The 25,308-nt window shown below is 44.1% G+C and overlaps 5 protein-coding genes across 5 annotated transcripts; all 5 read right to left on the minus strand.

The window, feature by feature from the left end:
- Nucleotides 1-1,508: 1,508 nt before the first annotated feature.
- Nucleotides 1,509-2,214, minus strand: LOC132218993 (keratin-associated protein 2-3-like). The gene has a single exon (XM_059670973.1). It carries the CDS (start codon nt 2,181-2,183, stop codon nt 1,779-1,781), a length of 405 nt encoding a protein of 134 aa, XP_059526956.1. The 5' UTR covers nt 2,184-2,214; the 3' UTR covers nt 1,509-1,778.
- A 3,156-nt stretch (nt 2,215-5,370) lies between these two features.
- On the minus strand, nt 5,371-5,763 carry LOC132217871 (keratin-associated protein 2-3-like). The gene has a single exon (XM_059668296.1). It carries the CDS (start codon nt 5,761-5,763, stop codon nt 5,371-5,373), a length of 393 nt encoding a protein of 130 aa, XP_059524279.1.
- Nucleotides 5,764-14,749: 8,986 nt separating this feature from the next.
- Nucleotides 14,750-15,199, minus strand: LOC132217872 (keratin-associated protein 2-3-like). The gene has a single exon (XM_059668297.1). The coding sequence runs from the start codon at nt 15,162-15,164 to the stop codon at nt 14,760-14,762; it is 405 nt and encodes a 134-aa protein (XP_059524280.1). The 5' UTR covers nt 15,165-15,199; the 3' UTR covers nt 14,750-14,759.
- A 5,743-nt stretch (nt 15,200-20,942) lies between these two features.
- On the minus strand, nt 20,943-21,476 carry LOC132217873 (keratin-associated protein 4-6-like). The gene has a single exon (XM_059668298.1). It carries the CDS (start codon nt 21,474-21,476, stop codon nt 20,943-20,945), a length of 534 nt encoding a protein of 177 aa, XP_059524281.1.
- Nucleotides 21,477-24,145: 2,669 nt separating this feature from the next.
- LOC132217874 (keratin-associated protein 4-11-like) lies at nt 24,146-24,814 on the minus strand. The gene has a single exon (XM_059668299.1). The coding sequence runs from the start codon at nt 24,812-24,814 to the stop codon at nt 24,356-24,358; it is 459 nt and encodes a 152-aa protein (XP_059524282.1). The 3' UTR covers nt 24,146-24,355.
- Between the last annotated feature and the right edge of the window lie 494 nt (nt 24,815-25,308).

Below are 25,308 nucleotides of genomic sequence, written 5' to 3' on the forward strand. Positions count from 1 at the left end.
TAGAGGTGTTGGTTAGTACAAGGATAGAATTAAAAAGTGATTCATGCCAGTGTCAATAAAGATGTTCATGTCATATGATAACCATGACTGTAGGTATGAAGTTGAAAAATGGTTAAATGGAATCATTACATATTAGAGATCCAAACCTTAATAAATCATGTTCAACCATTTAATTTTATAGGTACAGAAACTGACATCATTCTTTTTATAAATAGCACATGTTTATTAAATCCTATTATGTATGAGGTACTAAAGGGTTATGTAGAAAGCAAAACCTAATCTGCTTGCCTCACATTTTTCTCTAGTGCACAAATCAGTATAGTATTGGTAGGAGGGATTAACCAAGGAAAAGAGTCAAATAGAGACCCATTTAATCTCAAAGTTCTAAATTGGGACATTGGTGCTAATGTTATGAACTACTTTTAATTCCCTCTGAACACCAGTTGATGTTAAAATACCATTGAGTCTAGGAATGGCTGCATTTTGGAGAGGTTATTGACTTGCTACATTCACATAGCCAGTACATAGCCACATTCACATAGGCAGTACATAGCCAGAAGAGCTGGGTATAAAACGCTTATCTTTCGCATCTAAATCTGTTCATTTTATTTTCTGCTGCTGTCCAGAATTAGAGTTAGTAAAATTCATTGTCTTCTGTTTTAAAAATATTTAACTGGAAGGCAAAATACACGGTGGAGTAGTGGTTTTAAACACACAGTAAATAAGCATAATTATGTTAACATTCTTTCAGGTGTCTGCTGATCAAAAGAATTCCCTCTCGAACTGCAATAAATCACATTTGCTTCCTAATTGTTTTTTATTTCCCACATTGAGACTAGCTAATATTCCTCCAGAGTTTCTAGGTCTGCCATACTCTTTGTGTCTTCTTTATTCTGTTGCCATCATCTAAGTTCAGCTCTCAGTTTGTTTCTGTATAGTCATCATATGTATAGCCTGTGGTCTTGTGTTTTTATAAGCAGTGACCATAGGAACTGCCCCAATGTCCAACTCCTGTCATGCCATTCCCCTGCCTCAAGGCTTTCAACAGCTCCTTAGTGCTTATTGCCCTAAGGGTGTACTCATTTGGTTAATATTCAAAGCACACAAATTATCCAAATTTACCTTCCACTGTTAGTCTACATATATCCAGTGCTCCCAGGCAACTCTCCTGTGAACAGCCTGTCTATACCTTTGTGCATACTGTTTCCATAGTTGAGAATGCCATCTTCCCTCAGAACTGTACCCCAAAATCTTAATGCTTATAAAATGCTGGGTTCTCCTTCCAGTCTTTCTTGTTCTCCAATAGTGACTTCTTGTTGATACCAAACAGGGTGTTGTACTTTGTTTTTTTTTCATATTCTAATTTTTAGTTGAGTGATTATTAATTTGATTCACCTTTCTGGAAGTTTCTTGAAGAGGGGAACATCTTAAAGTTAATTTTACTTTCTATTATATACCATACCGTGTGTAACTTGCAGATGGTAGTCAGTCAGCACATTTATTAAGATTTAATGAACAAAATTAGAATGATTAAGTAAAACCAAAGCTGTGATTGCTAGGCCAAAGAAGAGAAGTTTATTAGAAACCAATCATGCCAGAAAGACCTGAGATCTAAGATGGAAAGAAAGAAGTTGCTACTATTACAAAGACTTGAGAACAGCCCAAATCTTAATAGATGAGTTTGGATCTCCATGCAACTTCTGGCTGACTTGAGGTCTTAATGGCTCAGGGCGGGAGTTTTGTTGGGTAGAGAAGGTTGATTGCTTGCTCTAGGCAGCTCAGCAGCAGCAGGAGGGGCAGGTCCTGCAGGTGGTACGGCAGGGGGCAGGCTGGCAGCAGGGGGGCCGGCAGCAGGGCGCCTGCACACAGATGGGCTGGCAGCAGGTGGAGGCCCAGCAGCAGGGGCGACAGACAATGGCCGTGCAGGACGTGGGGCAGCAGGCGATGGGGCGGCAGCAGCCCTCCTGCAGGCCACAGGGGTCACAGCAGATGGGGCGGCGGCAGGGCTCACAGATGGGGCGTGTGCAGTGGGTCACACAGGTCACGGGGCGGCACACGGTGGTCTGGCAGCAGCAGGGGCGGCAGCAGCAGGGGTCTCGGCAGCAGCAGGGCTGGCAGCAGCAGGGCTGGCAGCAGCCTCCCCCACAGCTGGAGCAGGTGGAGCCACAGCAGGAGCCGGTCATGGTGGTGTCTGGGGTTGGGCTGGGTTGGACTGGTGAGAGGAGTAGGGTGTTCTCAGGTGTGAATGTCTTCCTCCCCTGTGGGGTCCTTTATATACCCTGGCCTGGTGCTGATTACCCCTCTTGTTTATCTTTTGGCCAATTAAGTAGAAGTTGTTTTGACTAATGGTTGCATTGCTCATGACAGACTCATGATTTCATTAAAGAACTATTTTTGTACATTGAATATTGGTATATTCATGCTGTTTATCATCAAAATTTAAACAGTCACAGTCGTTTCAGGTGATAGCAACTCTTGATGCTCATTTTGAGTAGATAGCACCTGATGAATCCTGGACAAATGGTTCTGTAGGAATTGTAATATTTAAAAGAAATTAAACGTACTATAGGGGTTTATAGAACAATGACTAGATCCTAACCTTGACCCTCAAGAGCTCTCTGAAAAGCCTTCATGTTAATCACACAGGTATTGCACGTGTCCTTCCTTGGAACTACATATTACTTGCTATAATGGAATGTATGTGTACTTTGAATAAGACTTCAGCTCATATACTTGTATGGGAAGCGCAAAACTTTGTTTTTGTAAACCACGTAAGTATTGGAATAAAGCATCCAAGGCTGCCATCTATTTTTTATTTCTTCTCTCCAGTTCATGCTGTGCATATCTCTGGTCCTTCTGACCACAGAAAGCTGATCATGAGACATGGCATTTTAAAAAATATGTATATATTTTTTTATTTCAGAGAGGAAGGGAGAGGGAGAGATAGAAACATCAGTGATGAGAGAATCATTGATCGGCTGCCTCCTTCATGCCCATTGCTGGAGATCAAGCCTGCAACCTGGGCCTGTGGGGAATCAAGCCGTGACCTCCTGTTTCATAGGTTGACGCTCAGCCCCTGAGCTATACCAGCGGGGCAAGAGACATGGCATTTCTTTATACTTGGTTTTCTTGTGTATGTGATCAAGAATGATGTCATGAGAAGCTTTTTCTTAATTTACCTGCACATGGTGCTATGACTAAGAAGTGACAAGATGGGGGTTTCCCACCAGCAATGCAAACATGTGCAATACCTTATTCAGAGGCATTGCCTTGGGAGGCCACACAGCTGCCCTGCGATGGCTCTGCTAGACACGTGATGGACATGCTTCCCCTGGAGGCAGAGGCAGAGGCAGAGGCAGTAAGGAATTGCCTGGAAACAATCTCATTACTTTTCTGTGTCACCCCTCCTATTATTCACTAGCCAGGGTTTGGGATCACTTCAGGATCCTTCTCGTTATTCAAAAGAATGTGCCTTGGGCCCCAGGAGCTAAAGCTCCCTAAATGGAATTTCAAACATAATTTCAAAACTTTGAAAGGAATGTAAAATGACTAAACATATAGTCACCACTGGGGAAAACAGAGGCGGGAGAAGTCAAGCGGTCTCATCAGTGAAGACCTTTGCATCGCTCGCATGTCACATTCTTTCTCTTGTCCATAGACATATGTGATTTTTTTCAAAGCAGTAACCAGGGCCTAGATAAAAACTTGTATATTCTGCTCTTCCCTCCCCCCAGGTTTATTAAGGTATAATTGACCTATAACATTGCATAAGGAAGATGTATATTGTGACGACTTGACACATACATGTTGCAGAATGTTCACGCCAGTAAGGTTAATTAACATATCCATCGCCTCACATGATTATTTTGTTGTTGTGGTGGTGGTGAGAACATCAAAGCTCTGCTTTCATAGCAACTTTCAGGTATACAGTATAGTATTGTTAACTACATTGTATTGTATGCTGTACATGTCGATCCCCGAACTTACTCATCTTATAACTGAAAGTTTGTATCCTTTGACCAGCATCTCCCCATCTCTCCTACACCTCAGCCCCTGGCAACCACCTTTCTGTGCTCTGTTCCCATGAGTTCTATGATTTTGGTTACATATATAATGCCATTAATGCCCAAAGTTCAGAGATAAGCAGCCCTTGGGAGTTGGTGTGGATTTATAATCCACAAGAGTCAGCACTGTGAATAACATTCTAAGTAATAATCAGATCATTAACATCGCAGGGAATGCATTATTCAGGTGCAGTTTACACTTGGTCACAGAAGATGGGAGAGCTCCTCTGGGCAGAGGAACTACACTAAAGGGCTTATCAGACTTAAAGGCTTGTTGTCGGGGGACTTGCCTCTCCTGGGTCTTTTCTGAGCCTTGGTGATTATAATTACACTAGGGGCCCGGTGCACAAAATTCGTGCACAGGTAGGGTCCCTAGGCCTGGCTGGTGATCAGGGCCAATCTGTGAGGCGACCGGCGGGGTGATTGGGAGCCCCCCACTGGCACCCGCCTTGGCCGCATTGGGGCCTGTGGGCTGGGGGCAGCTCCTGCATTGAGAGTCTGCTCCCTGGTGGTCAGTATGTGTCATATCAACCAGGCGTCATAGCGACCAGGCGTTCTGCCGTTCAGTCAATTTGCATATTAGGCTTTTATTATATAGGATTAAAATTATATTAGTCAGAATTTATTTAATCTCTCATTGCTCCTCAGCTTCAAAACCAGATGATTAGCCAGATGTCACCTAAGATTCCTTTTACCTTTAAAGTACTGGGCTTTCTATGCTGTGCTAACAGGTGCCAGGTCAGTGAAAGAACCCTCGGACTGGGACTCTATATGTCAGACAAGAGCAGCCTCCTTACTGATCATTCGGAAGGTGTTTTGTGTGTCTGAATAATGAGCACAAGTAACTCTCTACGTGATGAAAATATAGCCATGTCCACCTTCCTCATCAGCTCCTGGGCCTTATAATGCCATTTACAAGGATAACAAGGAAACTAAGCAGACGTAGATTATTGTATAAAACAACGTAAGAGGCTTATTTGGCATCTTGTTTTGAAGTTCTCTGGTCAAAACAGAGAGACAGAAATCCACTGAAAGGAAATATCACAAAGACCATGATTCCTAGGCTGTGAGCACAACGTTTATTAGAAAACAGACACCATGATTTGGAGCTAGACCAGGATCATGAGAAGACAGGGTGCTCTTCATTGGTAGTTAGCCAGGAAAGGTGTCCCCAGTGTCTCTATGAGCTCTTTGAAGAAATGAGAAATGGTCTTCTCAAGAAAAGCCACGTTGTTCTGCAGTGAAGCTAAGGGACAGCAGGATGGACCCGGCCATCTACTGAGGGACCTTAGGGATGATGCACAGCTCAGCAGCAGGAGGGGCAGGTCCTGCAAGTGGTGCGGCAGGGGGCAGGCTGGCAGCAGGGGGGCCGGCAGCAGGGCGCCTGCACACAGATGGGCTGGCAGCAGGTGGAGGCCCAGCAGCAGGGGCGGCAGACAATGGCCGTGCAGGACGTGGGGCAGCAGGCAATGGGGCGGCAGCAGCCCTCCTGCAGGCCACAGGGGTCACAGCAGATGGGGCGGCGGCAGGGCTCACAGATGGGGCGTGTGCAGTGGGTCACACAGGTCACGGGGCGGCACACGGTGGTCTGGCAGCAGCAGGGGCGGCAGCAGCAGGGGTCTCGGCAGCAGCAGGGCTGGCAGCAGCAGGGCTGGCAGCAGCCTCCCCCGCAGGTGGAGCCACAGCAGGAGCTGGTCATGGTAGTGTCTGGAGCTGGGCCTGGTTGGACTGGTGAGAGGAGTAGGGTGTTATCAGGTGTGAATGTCTTCCACCCCTTCAGGACCCTTTATATACCCTGGCCTGGTGCTGATGACCTCCAGGACATAAGGTTATTTCCTTGTTTTTGTTTATTTATTTTGAAATGGCACTGATAGGCCAGTAAATTCATTGGACACTGTTTTTGGTGCTCAGGTACTCATAAAAGACTGCTTGTTTTCCTTTTTTAGTCAAGACTCATTATATTTTGCTATTTATGGTTCAAATCTGTACTTAATGACATTAACTTCAAAGTCTCCAATTATCTTTATAATTTAGCGATGCTTTTACCAATTGGTGTTTTGATAGCACAAAAGTAGCTGTCGTGCTCTTAGGGTTACTGACTGAGCTTGGAAGTGGGTTCCCCAAGTTGACTGTCCTTTTGCACTGCTAAGCCTCCTGGGCAAAACAAGTTCAGAAAAATACTAAGGAATGTTTTTAAAGTCATGGTTTGTCAGGAAAAGAAGAATTTTTCAGTCTATGTGTTGGAGCTACAGAAATGCATCTTCATAAACTTCTATCATCAATATTTCTTTTTATTCCATTTTTAAAAAATATTTGGTAAAATCCATGTGACATAAAATGGACTATCTTTGCCATTTTTGTGTATACAGTTCAGTGGCATTGAATACATTCATATTATTGTGTAATCATTACCACCATCCTTCTGCAGAACTCTTTCATCTTGTAAACTAAAACTCTACCCTTAAACACCAACTGTCTCTCCAGCCCCTGGCAACCACCATTGTACTTTCTTTAAAAAAATTATCTTCTCTTTCCCTTCAAACCCAGTCTATGGTAACCACCGTTCCATCCTATGAATTTGGTTTTTTTTAGTCTTAAATTACATGCTCATTGATTTTCATAATTATATATTCCCATACCAAGGTGAATTTCATTATTTATAACCTCCATGCTCGCCACTATCACTGAGTTCTAACTCTGTTCCAAACATTATGCAAAAGCAATAAAGGCATTTACTTTATTCTTTGTGCAATCCTATGCGGTAGGTATTATTATAGTCCTCATTTTACACATAAAGAACTAGAAAAGTGACTTCCCTAAGGTCAAGTATTGTATAGATACCAATACTTACTCCAAAAACATCTGTGGGAACATTATTTGTAAGCCCAAGAAACTGAAGAATGGAATTGTGGGTATCATATTTCTTGTCATTAAGCAACGTCTGTTTTTATTTAGGAATATTAGTGAGTTTATTTTTATATCGTTGTTATATGTGAAATGGCTAATTTTTCTAGTCGCCTGAAAGGACTCTATGTCTCACCAATATTAGGAATTGGGGGGAATGATCTCCCAGGCAGCCTTCTCAAAATTCCTAAGGAGATAGTAATAAAAATTGGACATAATTGAGTAGCCATGGGGCACTATGAACAAAACCACAAACTAGATGCAATCCAGCATGACAAAATCCCCGGGTGGTGATCCCAGCCAGAGGTGGTCTCCAGGCCCGCCTAGTGCATACCCCAACACCTCTTGCTCCACTGTCTCCCCCTGTGCTATGTGAGCTTCTCCCTGCCTACAGAACCAGCTGTGATATTCAGTTGTCTCAAACTGTCAAGCCTGGAGGGGAATCTTGTCACTCAGCAACTTTTCCGCTTCTGCCGCTGGATTTGCTTGGCTCTGACCTTTTGCTTTACTACGAAGTCTGTTCTAGGTCTGCGGCTGAGGCTCCAGCTGAAGCCTTATTCTTGATCATTCTGCTCGCACAGTCCCTTGCAACTTACCTAGACCTGCACCAGCCACCATGGCTGGCCAGGCATGAAGTTACTGTGGAAGCAAACATGATCCAATAATAATGATGACCCTGGGAGGAAACTAAGCAACCTAAATCTGAGAAATTATTGGAAGATGAGGAAGTCTCTGGAAGGCTAACAAGGACAATTCTGGGATGAAGGAAAACAGATGAAGTTAGAGAATTTAAAAAATGGCAGTTAAGAATATGTAGAAGGAAATTGGACCTGTGAGCCTATCCATTGGTAAACTATTAAACCCTTAGTAAAGAGAAAACTCCATTGTGCATGAACTGACAATGTTAATATTTTAATATAATGGAATTCCTGTTGAGAAACTTTTACCATATTTCAAGAAAAATACTGTTCCTCTGGAGATGGCTTGTTGTGTTAATGTAAGAATGCCCATGTCTAGCATGAGGAGATAGTTGGAGTCACTCTTCCAACCCTTAGAATTTATTCAATGATTCAACAAATAATTTCTGGTCATATACTCTGTGCCAAACACTGTGTAGGTCAGTGGGAATCCAGTAGTGAGCAAAGTCAGTTAAGGTCTAGGCCTTCACAAAGCTTATCTTGCCTGACTGCCCTCACTGGGCAGTAGATATGTCCAGGCATACAGCCGGCACATTCCAAAAAACTCTTATCGATCAGATGTTGGGAACTCAGTACATATTTCTCAGTAACACAATAATAGTTTTCCTGGCCAGCCTCAAAGTTTTTAACAACAACATGTCCAATGGGGATTTATGTTACCACTATTTCAACTGCATTAGCATTGTTTTAATGGTAAAATTATTTGGAGTTCTAAATTGGAATGCTTCCAACCAAGGGACATTTCTCTCTTTCTGCTCAGCAACTGTGACTCCACTGAAGTTGGAATTGACCATAGTGGTGCTGGTGGGAACCATGGAAAAAGCTGGGATATGGTCCTTCTAGCATAGGCACTCAATTGTTAGGGATTCCCAGGTACCAAGGGACATTAATCACTGTGTGGTTTCTAAATCAGGGAATTAGAGTTCTGATTTAGGCTTCCTCCCTCTTCCCTCATGTGCCGATGATTCATGAGTCAGGTTCATGGTCAGAGAGACCTGCTGAAGTCTTTCCATTTCCTCAGCATCAGCACAAAACCTGTGGCTTGAAATATGAAGGTACTTAACATAAGATGTTCTGAATTATTTGAATTGCTATTAAAATTACAGACTAGGTACTGGAATTGTTTCTAAAGCTAAAAATATGGCCATGGAAAATCCTTTTTCCTTTGATTCTTCTGCATACTATAACTTAAGCAAAAACTAAGCTTTTGAAGATTAACAAGCAATGAAGAGAAACACATTTGCTTCCCAGAAGTAAAATTTTATTATTTTACCATGCAAAACACCAGCATAAATGTAATCTATTCATAGAAAAATATTCCATCTGAAACAGGAATGATGATGAGTCAGTAGGGTAGAGTCTCATTCAAGAGGAACTTTGGTCTTTGTATACTCACTTTTTTTAAAGCTACAAACTCAAATGATGAGAGTTGGAATCTTTCTAAAGATTCTCAAGGAGGGCCAGGATGAGCTGTTTAATTATATGGAAAATGGATAGACAGTTACTGTTGAGTTAGTTGTTGAAGAGCAGGGAGGTTGCAAAGGTACTATCTCTCATCTGACCCATTGGGGTGGGAAAATCTGTACGTTTCTGAACACTTGGAATGTTTCCTGTGGGCAGCTCAGCAGCAGCAGGGGCAGGTCCTGCAGGTGGTGCGGCAGGGGGCAGGCTGGCAGCAGGGGGGCCGGCAGCAGGGCGCCTGCACACAGATGGGCTGGCAGCAGGTGGAGGCCCAGCAGCAGGGGCGGCAGACAATGGCCGTGCAGGACGTGGGGCAGCAGGTGATGGGGCAGCAGCAGCCCTCCTGCAGGCCACAGGGCTCACAGCAGATACGGTGGCGACAGAACACAGCCGTGCAGGATATGGGGCAGCAGGCAATAGGCTGGCAGCAGCCCTCCTGCAGGCCACAGGGGTCACAGCAGATGGGGCGGCGGCAGGGCTCGCAGATGGGGCGTGTGCAGTGGGTCACACAGGTCACGGGGCGGCACACGGTGGTCTGGCAGCAGCAGGGGCGGCAGCAGCATGGGTCTCGGCAGCAGCAGGGCTGGCAGCAGCAGGGCTGGCAGCAGCCTCCCCCGCAGGTGGAGCCACAGCAGGAGCTGGTCATGGTAGTGTCTGGAGTTGGACTGGTGAGAGGAGTTGGGTGTTCTCAGGTGTAAATATCTTCCACCCCTCCAGGGCCCTTTATATACCCTGGTCTGGGGCTGATAACCGCCAGGACACAAGGTCATTTCCTAAAGCTGTGGTTGCCCATTGAAATGAGAACTCCAGATTGGTGGATTCAGCTGCTGAGGCAGCAATTCCAATATCACTGAAGGATGCTTTTCTTTCTTCCTGCTGTTCTCCTTGAAATGAATACATGATGGTTTATAGCTTTAGAAAAATTACTCATTGAAGAGCCAGCTTTTACAGACCATGTGACAAGTTGAAGAATCCAGTGTTGCCACCTATCACAGTTTTCTCTTGTTCACTATCCATGACCAAGTGTGAGACTATAATATTCACAGGCCTGATTTCTTGCAATGAGGCAAGAATTCCTAAAAAAACAAAACCAAACCAAAAAACTAAAATGGCTCATAAAAGATGTGTAGCAGTTCTGCTATGGAAAGAATGGTGCAGTGGTTCAGTAAAACAACATGCTGCTTCTCCTTGTTTACATGGAAATAACCACCCAAACCACGAGAGTGGCATGGTTATCGGCCATTAGAGCTGGCCTATTACTTAGTGACTCATGAGACACTTACTATGTAAACAGTGCCATACTCTTTGGGGGGTGGAGAGGGAAAGGAAAGAAAAATAAGTCCTAAGTAGTTTCTGATCACACAGTAATTACACATTTTAGGAAGGCAAGACAAAGGCAGATACAGCAATTGAAGGAGAAGAACTCTTCATGGGACAATAAAGCCAAAATAAATGTGGATGTTATTGATTTTGTGTCTGATACGGTTTTAGAAATAAAATTTAAATTGAGGTATTCCTTGCTTTTTACATGTGACATAAGCACACATATTGAGTTCTTCAAAGTATATTGAAAATATTTGTAAAGGAATCAATTATATTTCAGTAGTAGATGCTTAGGTTTGTTGGCTAAGGGTTTTGTTCCTTGTGAAGGATGAAGTTGGGCTCCTGAAAAAGGCAAGGGGAATTGAGTGAACTGATGACTGATAACATAGCTTTGTCTTTTTTAGCCACGGCTAAGAAAAATGGGGGCATAGAAAATAAATATATAGTTGGAAGTTAGGTTAAGATAACATTGTCCAAGGGATGCTGATGGCTGTCAGACAGAATTTGTCTCCAAATTATATTTGGTTTGATTAAATCATTTTATACACTCTTTGGCCCACCAGAGTCCCAGTCCTTGAAGGCCTGTGACTTTGTGGACCATCGCACTCCACCACAGTTGTCGGAAAGCCAGATCTGTGAGATGATTTCTCAGAGTCACTCAGATAAGAGAGTGGCAAAGTTTTAACAGTACTACAGGGTTTTGTGGAGTATTAATATTGGCCAGACAGCGTGCTCAGAGGTTGAGCATCAACCTCTGAACCAGAATGTCATGGGTTCAATTCCCGGTCAAGGGCACGTGCCTGGGTAGGGGGCTCCATGTCCAGTAGGGGGCATTCAGTAGGCCACCCATCAATGATTCTCATCATGGATGTTTCTATCTCTCCCTCCCTCTACCTTCCTCTCTGAAAAAAACAAAACAAACACTGGTGGTTGACTCCTCGTCTTTGCCCAATTCTGAGTCACTTCAAAGTAGTGAAAATGTACTAGTAGTTATCAGAAATTCTATCCCATCTAGTGAAATAAAATAAGAACTTGCTTGATTTATGGTTTAGCATATTGTTGTCTGGCTTAGACTATATACAGAGATCCAAATATTAGGAACAGGAATATATCTGTTATTTTATTCAATGTGATTTGTATTTTTAACTTACAAAAATGCGTAGTACTAAGAAATCTTGCATTTTAAAATTACAGACTGTCAAAAACTTGGCTGTCTGAAGTCACCTCTGTACGAGCCCACCATTTCCTGACCGGGATCTTAGTCACCTTAACACAGAGAAACAGCCTTCGTATCCCACCCAGAGGCAGAGTTTCAGGTAAGAGACCTTCAGACACGACATTCGCATTTATCTTAGCTGCACAGTATCTGAAGGAAGTATCTGAGTCCTTTTCACAGGCCAGTCCTGATGCTAATTCTTTTGCACAAAGCCCTATTCTGCTTTGAGCCGAGCGAAACACCATTTCATGCAATTTCACCTACAACCACAATTTCTCAGAATCCTACAGAAACCTTTCCTCTTCTTTTGTTCGGTGGTCCTATACTGTGTGGTTTCCTTCGCTGTAGCACATTAATGGGCCTACGCTTATGGGACAAGAGATGTATTTCTGGTCTTCATCACAGGGGCTTTTTGTGTCATAACATTCAAATTACAGGTTCTGCAAGAACACAATTACCAGACCCCGGGAGCAAGTAAATGTTAACCGTGGTGGTGATCAGCGGTAGGATATTTTGTGGTTGGATTGAAAAAGAATGTAGTGTTGATGACTTCTTGTGATGCTGACCCGTGCCCTCATCCTAATAGTTTCCTGAGCTGTGTTTTGGTAGGAACTAGTTATGGGGCCACTGGATGTTAGGACACTTTTAAAATTATGAAAACAGAATATGCATTCCCTGTCCTCCAAAGTGATCTTTAAAATATCCTCCAATCATAAGCGTTAGAAATGGGGATGGGGAAGATTAACGGGAAGGGATGGGAGGAGGATGGGGAAGACAAAGAAGGATTCAGATCCTTCCTCCACCACCAAGCAGTTGTGTGGCTTAGAGCAAGTGCTTACACCTTGCCAGCCCCCGTTTCCTCATCTGTGAAATGGCAAGAATTCACAGGCCAGGTTTATCATAAAATCGACACAAACGTGAAAGACGGAAGAGATGGCTATCATTCATTGAGAAAAGAAAATACTTTAGTTGGAAAAGACAGAAAACTCTAGATGATCAGGGAATTGGTAGGATTCATTTCTGGAATTTAAGGAAGAAATGTATCTTCTAAGTGGCTTAGATATTCATCTGCCTAAAGCCAGGGAAAACGAAACCAGGTCATCTTTTGGCGTCTCTTATAGCTTGAGGTTGTTTGATTCCTTTGGGTGCCTCAGGGTGAGAGAAAAGTCTGTCTGATGCATATATTTTCCCCCCGGCTCTTTTTTGCTCCCGATGCTAAACCCCTATTCATGAATCCTGTAATCTAGGACTCTTTCCTGTGGACTTGTAAGTCAGCTTTTAAAGAGCCCTTTCATTACAAGACAGTCTCGATCTGATGATGAAGTTTTTGGCCTTTCTATTATATTTATTAGGAAATGTATTTCTGCCCATGGGTGTGGACTACCTTGGAAAGAAAAAAGCCTTCCCTGAATACTTTCCCACTCTCCATGACATGATATATAATAAATATCACATATTTTGGCTCATATGATATAGTGATGCTCATATGTGCAACAAGGAATATAAATGAACTAGAGGCCTGGTGCACGAATTCATGCACCAGTGGGGTCCCTTGGCCTGGCCGGTGGGATCAGGCCGAAACTGGCTCTCCGACGTTCCTCAAGGAGTTCTGGATTGCGAGAGGGTGCAGGCCAGGCCGAGGGACCCCACTGGTGCACAGTCGAGGCCAGGGAGAGACGTGGGAGGTTGGCCAGCCAAGGAGGGACCGTGGGAGGGCTCCAGAGCATTTCGCTCAGTCCCAATCAGCCGGACCCCAGCAGCAAGCTAACCTACTGGTTGGAGCGTCTGCCCCCTGGTGGTCAGTGCACGTCATTGCGAGCAGTTGAGTGGTCTTAGCATATCATTAGCATATTACTCTTTGATTGGTTGAAGGGCCTACCAGTCAACTGGACACTTAGCATATTAGGCTTTTATTATTTTTGACTTCCCCAGCAATCTACATTGATTAGCATTAATTTTCCTGTTTTGCAGATGAGGAAACCTGAGGGTGGGAAAAGTTAAGTTATGCCGATGCTGAAGTTTTTGCTTTAAGTAAATATCTACCTTTTAGAATTCTTGTCATAAAGACAATTCCCTTCTAATTTAGTTTGATTCAACAAAGAGATTCTATTCTAAACATTGAACGCAGTGCTGGGAGCCAGAATGAATTAACTGTATTTTTTCTTGGAGGAAGAGAAGTTGATATTCTCAATGCAATGCCTTATGGGGAGGGAGATAAGCATGGGATCACAGGATGCTATTGGCATATGTCAGGGCACCTAACCTAGCATGTTGTGTGTGTGTTTGTGTGTGTGTGTGTGTGTGTGTATGTGGTAGAGGGGTTAGGAGAAGACTGAGTTGAACTTGGAAATGGATCATAGTTAGGTAAGTGAAGAAGGTGGAGGGGAGAGGAAGGTGAGAAATGAAAGAACATGATAAAAGCAAAGACAAATGGAACAGCATGGCATGTGTCAGTTACTGTGAGAAATTTAGTGTTGCTTAGTGAAATTTAGTGAGGAGTGTTAAGACATGAACCTTGAGACAGGGACAAAGGACAGGCTTGGAGGGCCTGGTGTGCATAGATTTCCTACCCACGTGAGCAGCCTGAGGACTTGCCTGGCCGTCCTGTACCACAGCTCAAGAGTCATACCAGGACCCCTAGCACCTCTCCCTCTTTCCCTCTCTTGTCTGTCTCTTTTTTCTTCTTCCTCTTCACTCTCCTTCCTGTTCCTCATCTGCTCATCCGTGTACACTAATAAATGAATCAGGTAGCCGTGAGGTTTACAGGAAAAATTAGTTTATTGAAAACAAGTGAGCAGCACATTACAGATGATGCTGGGAGGCTTTGAGCAGCCTCCAGAGTTCAGGATGGGTTTGCCAAGTCCACTCCAGGGACTTGCAAAGGTGGGCTTGCCATCCATGGTGACTTCTGCTGATGGGGACACTGGGAATTTGGCTGAGAGTGGAGATAGAGATCTGCTCATGTGTCCAAATGGTAGGATATAAAAATGACGATTGTCACTTTATGGAAAAATCTGTTTTTCTTTCAGTTTGATTAAAATGCAGAATAGGTGCTTAGGCTTCAGTGAATTGATCTGTGGGGACCATAGAGTTTCAGCAGCAGCAGGAGGGGCAGGTCCTGCAGGTGGTGCGGCAGGGGGCAGGCTGGCAGCAGGGGGGCCGGCAGCAGGGCGCCTGCACACAGATGGGCTGGCAGCAGGTGGAGGCCCAGCAGCAGGGGCGGCAGACAATGGCCGTGCAGGACGTGGGGCAGCAGGCGATGGGGCGGCAGCAGCCCTCCTGCAGGCCACAGGGGTCACAGCAGATGGGGCGGCGGCAGGGCTCGCAGATGGGGCGTGTGCAGTGGGTCACACAGGTCACGGGGCGGCACACGGTGGTCTGGCAGCAGCAGGGGCGGCAGCAGCAGGGGTCTCGGCAGCAGCAGGGCTGGCAGCAGCAGGGCTGGCAGCAGCCTCCCCCACAGCTGGAGCAGGTGGAGCCACAGCAGGAGCCGGTCATGGTGGTGTCTGGGGCTGGGTTGGGTTGGACTGGTGAAAGGAGTAGGGTGTTCTCAGGTGTGAATGTCTTCCTCCCCTGTGGGGTCCTTTATATACCCTGGCCTGGTGCAGATGACCCCCAGGCCACAGGGTCACGTGCTGGTTAATTTCCTGGCCAATTAAGTGAGGATTTAGCATTGACTAATGGAGCTTTTGGTTATCCTCGCCTCATACCTGTACATGCACCCATACCACAAATGTTTTTCCTTTTCCTGTATTGTTTATTCTCACCAAATCTAGACATTGGATTCGACTCTGATGAATTTCCTTGTGAATATTTCTAAATGAAAGAGAAAAGAATGTGTTTTCTAAACCAGTATAGTTTCTAATCACTCTGCCCTGCGGCCCTAAAGTTAGTATTCTATTCATGGACTTCAAAGACTCTCATAATTACTCCCCAAACAGTGACTTGCCTCCTCTACACGCATGCACGTGACAGTACCAGGTTAATAGCAGCACCCCAGTGCCGACCGACAGTCATCTGCTTCCCAGATGTCTCTTCCCACCACTCACTGAAAGGCAGGTTTTCTCAGGAGGAGGGACCACATGGCACCCTGGATCTCTGCCACCCTGGTTCAGTAACTCCTCCCACCCCTGGGCTGTCCTACCTGTTGTAATGCCTCCACATTCACCTAGAATGCCATTCTCATCCTTCCACCCCCAAATCAACATCTACCTTGATTGCAAAACCCTCACCGAGGTTCTGCTGCAGTTTGTGTGTTTGTCATTTATTTGGGATTACTCATTGCATGTGTGCAATCCAGGAAGGGACTGGAGGTTGTGTAGGCCTGTCCCCTCATTAAGGAGGGGTTATGGTCACACAGTGAGGTCCGGGATCCAGGTCTTCTCATTCCTCAGAGAGCCGCCTCCATGAGATTTATGTTGACCAGGCTCCACCCGAGTCTTGGGATGGAAGAGAGACCGACTCAAGCCTTGAAGTAAGTAGTGTCATTAAAAGTGATAAGGGAAGATTATTAGAGAAATGCTTTACCCCATGACAGCTAGTCAGGCCTGTGCATGAGCACAGAGGTTTCTCTCTGGGGATCAGCAGAGCTGGACTGTGGAGTACGGGGTGGGGGCCGCTTCTTTTCTGCACGTCAGTCTCAAAGTGTAGTCTGGTTTCCCTTGGGAACTCGTCATGGCACGGTGAGGTAGGCATGTGCTTGTCGCATTCCTTCCATTGTTATTTATCTGTACCTTCACCCTATATCTTACCTTTATAATGAGTGCCATAAATTTACTTCTTACCAGTGAAGTAGATCAACACTTTTATTTGGATTTGAATTAAAAAAAAAAAAGAAAGAAATCTGTCCAGTCAATCCCACTTACTCTAAGTGAAAAAAAGGAGGGCCAAGAGCTTGCAGACCACCAAGCCAATGCTTTTTAATAGTCGTTTGTCCTAAAATTACCTTCTCTGCTTCAAGGGGAAGGCTTTTTGTTCTTGTCATGGGTAATTGGTTCTATTTTTGCTTTGATGATATCCTGGAAGATGTAGATGTGAATTATACCAAGTTCATTCTCTGTATTCCTTATGCCAAGATTTTCTCTTGGCTTCTTTATAACATTAATTGATTTTTTTTTACTGTATAGATTAAATCTCTAAGATAATGTGGCTAGAATTACATGCAATATTCTAGGCAAAGTCATATTATAATCTGGTATGAGGATAATATTTTCTGATTTGTTTACAATTAGCCTTTTTATTTAAGACCAACATTCTATGGCCATTTTTGGCCTCAGCCAAAACAGTCCTTTGAACTGATATCATATAGCATAGTTTTATAAGGTATTTTCTTTTATTTTCTAACCAGGCTCTTACTGGAAGCTTACACCCATTTTCCTCTAAGTACAGTTTATTATAGTACTATAATGTTTTGTTTGCTGATATTGGATGTCAGCTTCCATTTTTCTTCCCACTGTGTAAGAACTTTAAGTTATGATTAGGGTGTATTTGGTATGTTCCAGGGCAGGGGTCCTCAAACTTTTTAAACAGGGGGCCAGTTCACTGTCCCTCAGACCGTTGGAGGGCCGGACTACAGTTTAAAAAAAAACTATGAACAAATTCCTATGCACACTGCACATATCTTATTTTGAAGTAAAAAAACAAAATGGGAGCAATTACAATATTTGTATTTGCATGTGGCCCGCGGGCCGTAGTTTGAGGACCCCTGTTCCAGGGACTGTGGTAGGTATCCTTACCTACCTTATCAATCATCATAACAATCGAGTTAGGTATTATTACCTTCACTTTATAGATGAAGAATCTGAAACTTATAGAGGTTAACTAATTTGCCCAAAGTTACACAGCTCAAAGTCTGGATTCAGCTTAAGCATGGACAACTCTTAAGCCTGTGTTTTAACAAATATGCTTGCAAAAATGCATGGGATTGCCCTTCAGTATAACATAGTATTTCACTTTGTATTATTCATAAAAATGTAATTTTATCTATAAGCCCAGAAATTTATTAACCCATGTCCTTCAGAAAGTTTATTAAAATAAAACCAACCCTGGCACAAACACTTGGGCACTCCTTTATTTTTATCTTCTTTATAGAAAACTATCTGCTTAATCTTTTCATACTGATTGATTATTAAGCTAGTTTCTCATTGCCACCACAGTTGCATTAGTCAGCTGTTGCTGCATAATAAGCAACCACAAACTCTCAGAGTATACACTAACAAGTATTTATTTCTTAGTCACGTGTCTGAAAGTCAGTTGGGTTTTGGCTGTTTAAGGCTGGCCTTGCCTTTTGGCTATGGGTTGGTTTTGAACTTTTTTCCGAATTAGAGTTGCCAGATTTAGCAAATAAAAGTACAGGTAACTCAGTTAAATTCTGTTTTTAAATAAACCACAAATACTTTTTTAGTAACAGACATGTAAGTAGTCATTGTTTATCTGAAATTCCACTTCTGTGAGCTGCGTCCTGTATTTTCACTGACAACCCTACCTCTGACAGCACCAGCACCAGGAAGCAATCCCAGTCATGCCAATATATTTCAGGTCTTTGCTTGGGTCATGTCCTCTAACATCCCATTGGCCAAAGCACGTGACTTGGTGAAGTTTAAACCATGGGGTAGGGGGTGGGAGAGGCTACTATTCCTTCCAGGGGGTGTGAGGGGAAAAGAGTAAATATTAATGAGGAATGATATAATCTACCAGAGCAGTGAATTAGTTAATTTAATAATCTTTGTTGTGGAGGTTGGATACAGCCTCCTAGAAAATCAAGTTAAATTATGTTTACTAGGTCTCCATTTATGAGGTTACTTTTATTCATTGTCTTCTTCTTTCTGGTCAGCCAAGAAATGTTGTTGATTAAACAAAGACTGCCTGATTTCTCTATAAGAAGTTCATGTTGTCAGTCTCCTGTTAGTTTATATTTGATTAGATGTCCAAAAGAGAAACACCAATTTTATGAAAATGTCTTTTGAGTTAATCAAATATTTAATTAGAAATTATATTTCATTGCCTAATGTAAGTACCACTTATTCCAGTGACTAACAGGTGAAATTTTCTTTTGGGAAAAATTAATGAAGGACTTCAGTAACACAGATACTAATCAAGTATGAAATCCCCTTCTGAAAACCTATATATGGAGATTCTGGATATAAGTTTTAAAGTAATAAATTTCTGATCTTAAAGGAAAGAAAATAAAAATCCCCAGGTGCCAGAATGAAGAAGGAACTTAAGATCAGACGGTTCCATCTGGGATCTGGTGCTGCAATTTTCTTAGGATATGAACTAATGACTCCGGGCCAGCGTTTTAACTTCCTCCCGGGGCCAAAAGCCTTTTCTTGGGGACCATTTAAACCTGAGACTCTGGAGGGATCTCTCATCTGACATAGGAGAACTGGATAATCTCAATAAGAGAAGCCCAGTTCATCTTGTTCTTTGGTGAATGTCAATTGAAGAAATAACAATTCTATATTCAGAATTGAAAGCTTACAATTTAAGTGAGTTTGGATTCCAGTTTTAAACTTCTCTGTGGGAATCCCAAGCTGAGGAAATTATTTGTCTCAGGCCAGAGAAACCCCTGGGTCTCCCAGCAGTAGCAAACTCAAACCACCATGAGGATGGAGGTCCATTTCCCTGCGTGATACGTCATTTTTTTTTTATCATGAGTTAATCTTCAGGAATTGTTTGTATTATAAGAATTTCATTTTCCTTGGATGTGGAAGTGCCCTTGTGCTTTCATTTTTTATAAATCAACCAGTTATCAGTCTTACGTCTGAATAGTGCGACTTCTGGTCTTCTTAGTTTGTTTGGTGTTATGGTGACAACTCTGACTTTTCTGTACTTCTTCATCCATGTGATTGCCTACCCTCTTCCCCCCGAACCTCTGTGGTTCATTTGGATGACAGTGAAATAGTGGCTCCCCAAGCCTTTGCATGGCATTCCTTGGTCAGATCACTTGGTTGGGGGAGGAGATGGAGGACACTGGACAGTAATTATTCCTTTAACCCTAAGTAAAGATCATCTTTGGCAGGTGACCCAATTGTAGTATGTCTTCCTAAATTAAAGAGATGGTCTGAATTCTCTGTCTTTTGAGAATCACAACTCTACCTCTGGGTCTCCTTTAGCTTCTACTGCAAAATTTCAGTAGTCTTAATTTGTTTATAAAAAAGAAGCAAAAACATGGTATTATCTGCCTCTTGACATTTTTACTTTTTGCTTTTTTTTTTTTTTTTACCATATCATATCTCGGGTGTGTAGGGGCTATACCGTCTCTGTCATTACAATGAGTTGATAAGAAATTCTCCCAACCCAGGAGTAGCTGATGTCATCTGGGGTTGTTTTGCAGTCTGGAAGTTCTCATTTTCCCTATTTCTTTGTTTTACATATAAAGAGCTGTCATTACCTGTAGCCCCATCTCTGCCAATAATTGTAGCTAAAATTTGCTGACTGTAATGCATACACACGAGGATCCAACATTCCTGCATAAACGCTTTTACTTAGCATTCAGATGAATGTAAGATAGGGAGAAAGGGGTCCTCAGGACTGACACTGGCTTGGCGGAACTTCTCCACACGGGCCAGCAGTGTCTTGTAGCTCTTTTCGCCAGGAGTTAGATTCTCTTCTCTACTCGTTGCGTCTGGTTTGGCCTTGTGTAATCCATCATTATACAACATGGTGGATGAGTTGTGTAAGTTCTGGAATTTAAGCCTCAAGAACCCTTGAAACTAAAAAAGTGATTTCAACATGGGCTGTTCTTTCCATATCTGCCTAGTTACTGAGTAAAATGATCATAAAAAAATAGGGAACAATGCCAATGACTTTTTATGTGCAAAAAAAGTTTATTAGAAAGCAGAGAAACAACAAAACACGAGAAATTCACTCTAGGAGAATATACAGGGTATAAATGGACCCCAGGTCTGAGAGTGTCAAATCAGTGTCAGTCAGGGGTTGCAGATGAGGCCCACCTTGCTGGAAGGATAATCTAGAGCCCCCAAAGGAAGATAAGAACGAGAAATTTGGAGGATTGGGATAATTTCCTATCTGGTGGATTACAAATTAATACAGAGTTGGTCGAAATCAAAAGGAAATGATAGCAAGGGAGAGAGTTGTAAATGAACCAGAATGTGCTCACAAAGGCATTGGGGCGGTGGTGAGCTCATTGGATCTGAAACCCAGCCCAGTGGGTGACATCAGCCAGATCCCATGTGTCCTAAGGGGCCATCACAAGAAGCGTATACATCTGTGCGGACAGAAGTACATGGAGATGACGGTTACAGAGAAGGGGGCTCAGCAGTCAGGGACGGCACAGCACATGGGGCGGGGGCAGGTGGAGATGACACAGGTGGGGCGATAGCAATTGGTGGGGCAGGAGACCTGGCCACAGACTGGGCGGAGGCAGCAGCAGGGGCAGCAGCAGGGCCGGCAGCAGCTGGAGCCACAGCAGCTGGAGCCGCAGCAAGAGGGGCGGCAGCAGCTGGAGATGCAACAGGAGGGACGACAACAGCTGGAGCCACAGCAGCTGGAGCCACAGCAGGAGGGGCGGCAGCAGCTGGAGATGCAACAGGAGGGACGACAACAGCTGGAGCCACAGCAGCTGGAGCCACAGCAGGAGGGGCGGCAACAGCTGGAGATGCAACAGGAAGGGCGGCAGCAGCTGGAGCCACAGCAGCTGGAACCACAGCAGCTGGGGCGGCAGCAGCTAGAAATGCAGCAGCTGGGGCGGCAGCAGCAGGAACCACAGCAGCTGGGGCGGCAGCAGGTGGCCTGGCAGCAGCCTTGGCCACAGCCCTGGTCAGAGCAGACGGAGCCACAACAGGACATGGTGTTGGAGGGTGGAGGTTCTGGGTGAGTTTCCAGGAGAGTGAGGTTCGTGTGTTTGGGGGTCTCCTTGGCCCACACCTCCTTTTATACCCTGCTGAAGAGCTGCTCTCACTATGGCATTATTTCCTTATTTTTATTTACCACACTAGAAAGCCTAATTATTTTATTGCATAATTGTGTGTTTCTGGTGAAGTACTCAAAAAATGGAAGAAATAGCACATTTCCCTTTTCTGGTAAGTTTCTGCGTTGCAATTAGACTTGTCACATTTTTTTCTTAATGGGTGTCACCTTTGTTTCTGACACATGCAGTGACTTTTACAAGGCACTTGTCACATGACTCTGACATTTTGTTTGTGAATGGGACATTTCCTCCTATCTGTACTGCTCCATGAAAATTATGGAGAATGGTCCTTACAATGCTAACTTATCTTTTGTTGGCATAGATGAGGGGAACGTGTGCTGGTCAGGGGAGTAACAATCTATGAGGAGGATAACTGATCCTGTGTGGGCATCTTGAAGGGTCAGGGAAATAGCTGGACCCCAAGGAAGTTTCAAATTCTGTGTCAGACTTTATTTTACTGTTTCAAGCTGAGGTACTTAGCATTGGGTCTGTTGTATGTTTTTCACGATAGGCATTAACGGTGGGCAATTTTTTATTTATCTTTTAATTGTTAAACCTTTATATTTTATTACAGAAGCATTTGTTATATAAACAATATTTGCAATTATCAGGCCTTCAGTACCATGTTTCCATGACAAAACCGAGGCTGTCTTACTCTGGGCACATCATGAGAAGGCAGGCTTCTTTGGAAAAGACAGTAATGCTGGGGGAAATAGAAGGCATCGGGGAAAGAGGACGAGAATATGAGATGGATTGACTCCATAAAAGAAACCGTAGGAATGAGTCTATAGGAGCTGAGCAGGCCTGTTGAGGACAGGACCCTGTGGACGTCGCTCATTCGTGGGGTCGCCAGGGGTCATAGCTGACTTAACAGCATGGAACACACACGCACATCCAAGACATTCTGTTGGGTACGATGGGGGCATGATGAAAACCCCTCATAATCTTTCCTGTATAAGAAGAAGACATGTATGGGGAACAGAGTTTGGCATCAATTAAAATAATGGGACTTAATTAAGTAATTAAAATAAAAATACAGTATCTGGGTAAGTAAAGGTGGAGGGAATATTAACATCTCTCATTTGTGAAGTATTCACTCTGTACCAGGCATGCTGAATATCTAATACTTGTTTTTAATCTTTAATACAACCATATAAAGCAGCAGTCAGCGACCGGTGGTCCGCGGGCCACTGATGGTCTGTCAGGTCCGACCGCTGATATAAAGTACTCTGTAGTCATGTTACTCTCTTAGTGGAATAGGCAAAAGAAACACAGAGAAAGTACGAGAAAAAAACTTGTGTAAGCCCAGCCGGCGTGGCTCAGTGGTTGAGCGTCAACCTATGAACCAAGAGGTCACGGTTCCCGGTCAGAGTATATGTCTGAGTTGCGAACTCAGTCCCTAGTGGGGGGCATGCAGGAGGCAGCTGGTCAATGATTCTCTCTCATCACTGATGTTTCTATCTCTCTCTCCCTCTCCCTCCCTCTCTGAGTTCAATTAAAAAACAAAACACAAAACTCTGTAAGATTAAACAGAAAGTAAGCTTGTCTTAATCTCAGGGCAGCCGAGGAAGGTGCCAAGAGTAACACTTCCAAGCCTTTGCCGAAGCTGCCTCATCCTCCCGGAATGTTTCTTCTTTCTTGTCAGCTCTGCGGACTCCCATTCATCTGCCAGAAAGCCAGCTGACAGTGCCTCCTCCTCAGTGATACCCTTTCTGAAAAACTGCCCCATGCACATGTGATTGTTCCCTGCATTGTGCCCCTAATTTAGCGCTCTCTCTGTCAGTTTTTACTTCCGTCTCTCCCCCAGTTGCCATGCGGACTCCCTGATGATATGAGCGATAACATTTACTTTGTCCCATCATGTTCCAAACAGGGCTGGGGCAGAGGACACTAGTGACCAATGTCTGTTGACTAAACGAAGGCTTTTGATGGCATAGGAGCATGTCATGGTCCTCTTAAAATATGTCACTTTTGACTAATGGAGGAAAAAGGGAGAAATATTCCAAAGGGATCATAGTTACACTGGAGGAAAGTCACATTTATTTATTTATTATGTATTTTTTAGCTGCATTTTATTGGTGAATAAAGAGCCCCGAAAGATGGTGTTTTAAAAGATCATGTTTTATATTCAATCTTTGTAAAATTTTCTCATTATAGTCATGGGTGCACCGTGACTTCAGTTGCATTTTCTCCCCTAAAGGCCAGAAAACGCTTAGTTGACTAAAAAGGTCTCTAGAGGAAACCGGTGACCAGTGACATTTGACCTCTGTTGGAGGTTGACTAGTCTCTGCTGTCTGTCCAACAGGTACAGGCAAACTACAATGACCCAGGACCCACATATAAAACCTTTAAAAAAAGAGACTAAAATCACATTTAATTTTCAGTGCCCAGAACAAAGAGGTTTATTTCGGTATAAGAAAATCTCTGCAAAGGAGTACAAGGAAAAGGGTTCACTGGACTTCCATGTCAGAGGACTTAGAATCTGTGGCCCCACAAGTGATGGAGACAGTCTTCAAATTCCTTAAGCACGAAGAATGGATGTCTTGGAGATAAAGGGAGAGTTGTTGGGGGAACTTAATTTATTAGAAGGTTCTGAACGAAGGAAGGAAGTTTGGACGAAGTTAGGATGTAAACAAAGAATCAGTAGGGCTGGGGTTTGCTACGGGATCCAAGAGATCAGTTACACATTTTTTGAAAAGCAGAGCCTGATTCTCTGGGGAGGGAGGCAAGGAGGAAGTGGTGTGTTCAAAGCAGAGATTCAGCAGTCAGGGATGGCACAGCACATGGGACGGGGGCAGGTGGAGATGACACAGGTGGGGCGATAGCAATTGGTGGGGCAGGAGACCTGGCCACAGACTGGGCGGAGGCAGCAGCAGGGGCAGCAGCTGGGCCGGCAGCAGCTGGAGCCACAGCAGCTAGAACCACAGCAAGAGGGGCGACAGCAGCTGGAGATGCAACAGGAGGGGCGGCAGCAGCTGGAGCCACAGCAGCTGGAGCCACAGCAGGAGGGGCGGCAGCAGCTGGAGATGCAACAGGAGGGCCGGCAGCAGCTGGAGCCACAGCAGCTAGAACCACAGCAGGAGGGGCGGCAGCAGCTAGAAATGCAGCAGCTGGGGCGGCAGCAGCAGGAACCACAGCAGCTGGGGCGGCAGCAGGTGGCCTGGCAGCAGCCGCGGCCACAGCCCTGGTCAGAGCAGACGGAGCCACAACAGGACATGGTGTTGGAGGGTGGAGGTTCTGGGTGAGTTTCCAGGAGAGTGAGGTTCTTGAGTGAGCTCTCTCCTTGCCCTCTGTTGCTTTTATACCCTGCTGAGGGCTGCGGTGACCATGTGCAGGCCCCTTCTTGTTCTTGTTTATCCTCGTTGAAAATCAGTTAGTTTTAGTAAATTAGGTAATTGTGTTTATCTGGTAAATGTTCCTATCTATAGGAACGGCACCATTTCCTTTTCCTGGAGTATAATGAGCTGCCCAGTTTGGTTAATGCAGGTGAGTCAGCGCCCGTATTGCCCTGTCCCATGTGTTTTCTCAAGGAGACCCATTACATGACACCACTTCATTGGATTTCGCAAGGGTTCATTTTTCATTTCTCTGTTTGACTCCAGAATAATATGTTGAGAATGGGTTTATGGTGCTAAATCTCTGCTGTCAAAGAGTAAGTCATATCAGGTACTGGTAGTAAAGTAGGTAGAAGACCCATCTTGGAAAGAGGGG

Source organism: Myotis daubentonii, chromosome 16 (genome assembly GCF_963259705.1).
Source record: "Myotis daubentonii chromosome 16, mMyoDau2.1, whole genome shotgun sequence".
NCBI classification, from domain to species: domain Eukaryota; kingdom Metazoa; phylum Chordata; class Mammalia; order Chiroptera; family Vespertilionidae; genus Myotis; species Myotis daubentonii.

Coding starts and splice junctions, on each gene's coding strand:
- LOC132217871 (XM_059668296.1), bottom strand. CDS start 5,763: ATGACCAGCTCCTGCTGTGGCTCCACCTGCGGGGGAGGCTGCTGCCAG.
- LOC132217872 (XM_059668297.1), bottom strand. CDS start 15,164: ATGACCGGCTCCTGCTGTGGCTCCACCTGCTCCAGCTGTGGGGGAGGC.
- LOC132218993 (XM_059670973.1), bottom strand. CDS start 2,183: ATGACCGGCTCCTGCTGTGGCTCCACCTGCTCCAGCTGTGGGGGAGGC.
- LOC132217873 (XM_059668298.1), bottom strand. CDS start 21,476: ATGTCCTGTTGTGGCTCCGTCTGCTCTGACCAGGGCTGTGGCCAAGGC.
- LOC132217874 (XM_059668299.1), bottom strand. CDS start 24,814: ATGTCCTGTTGTGGCTCCGTCTGCTCTGACCAGGGCTGTGGCCGCGGC.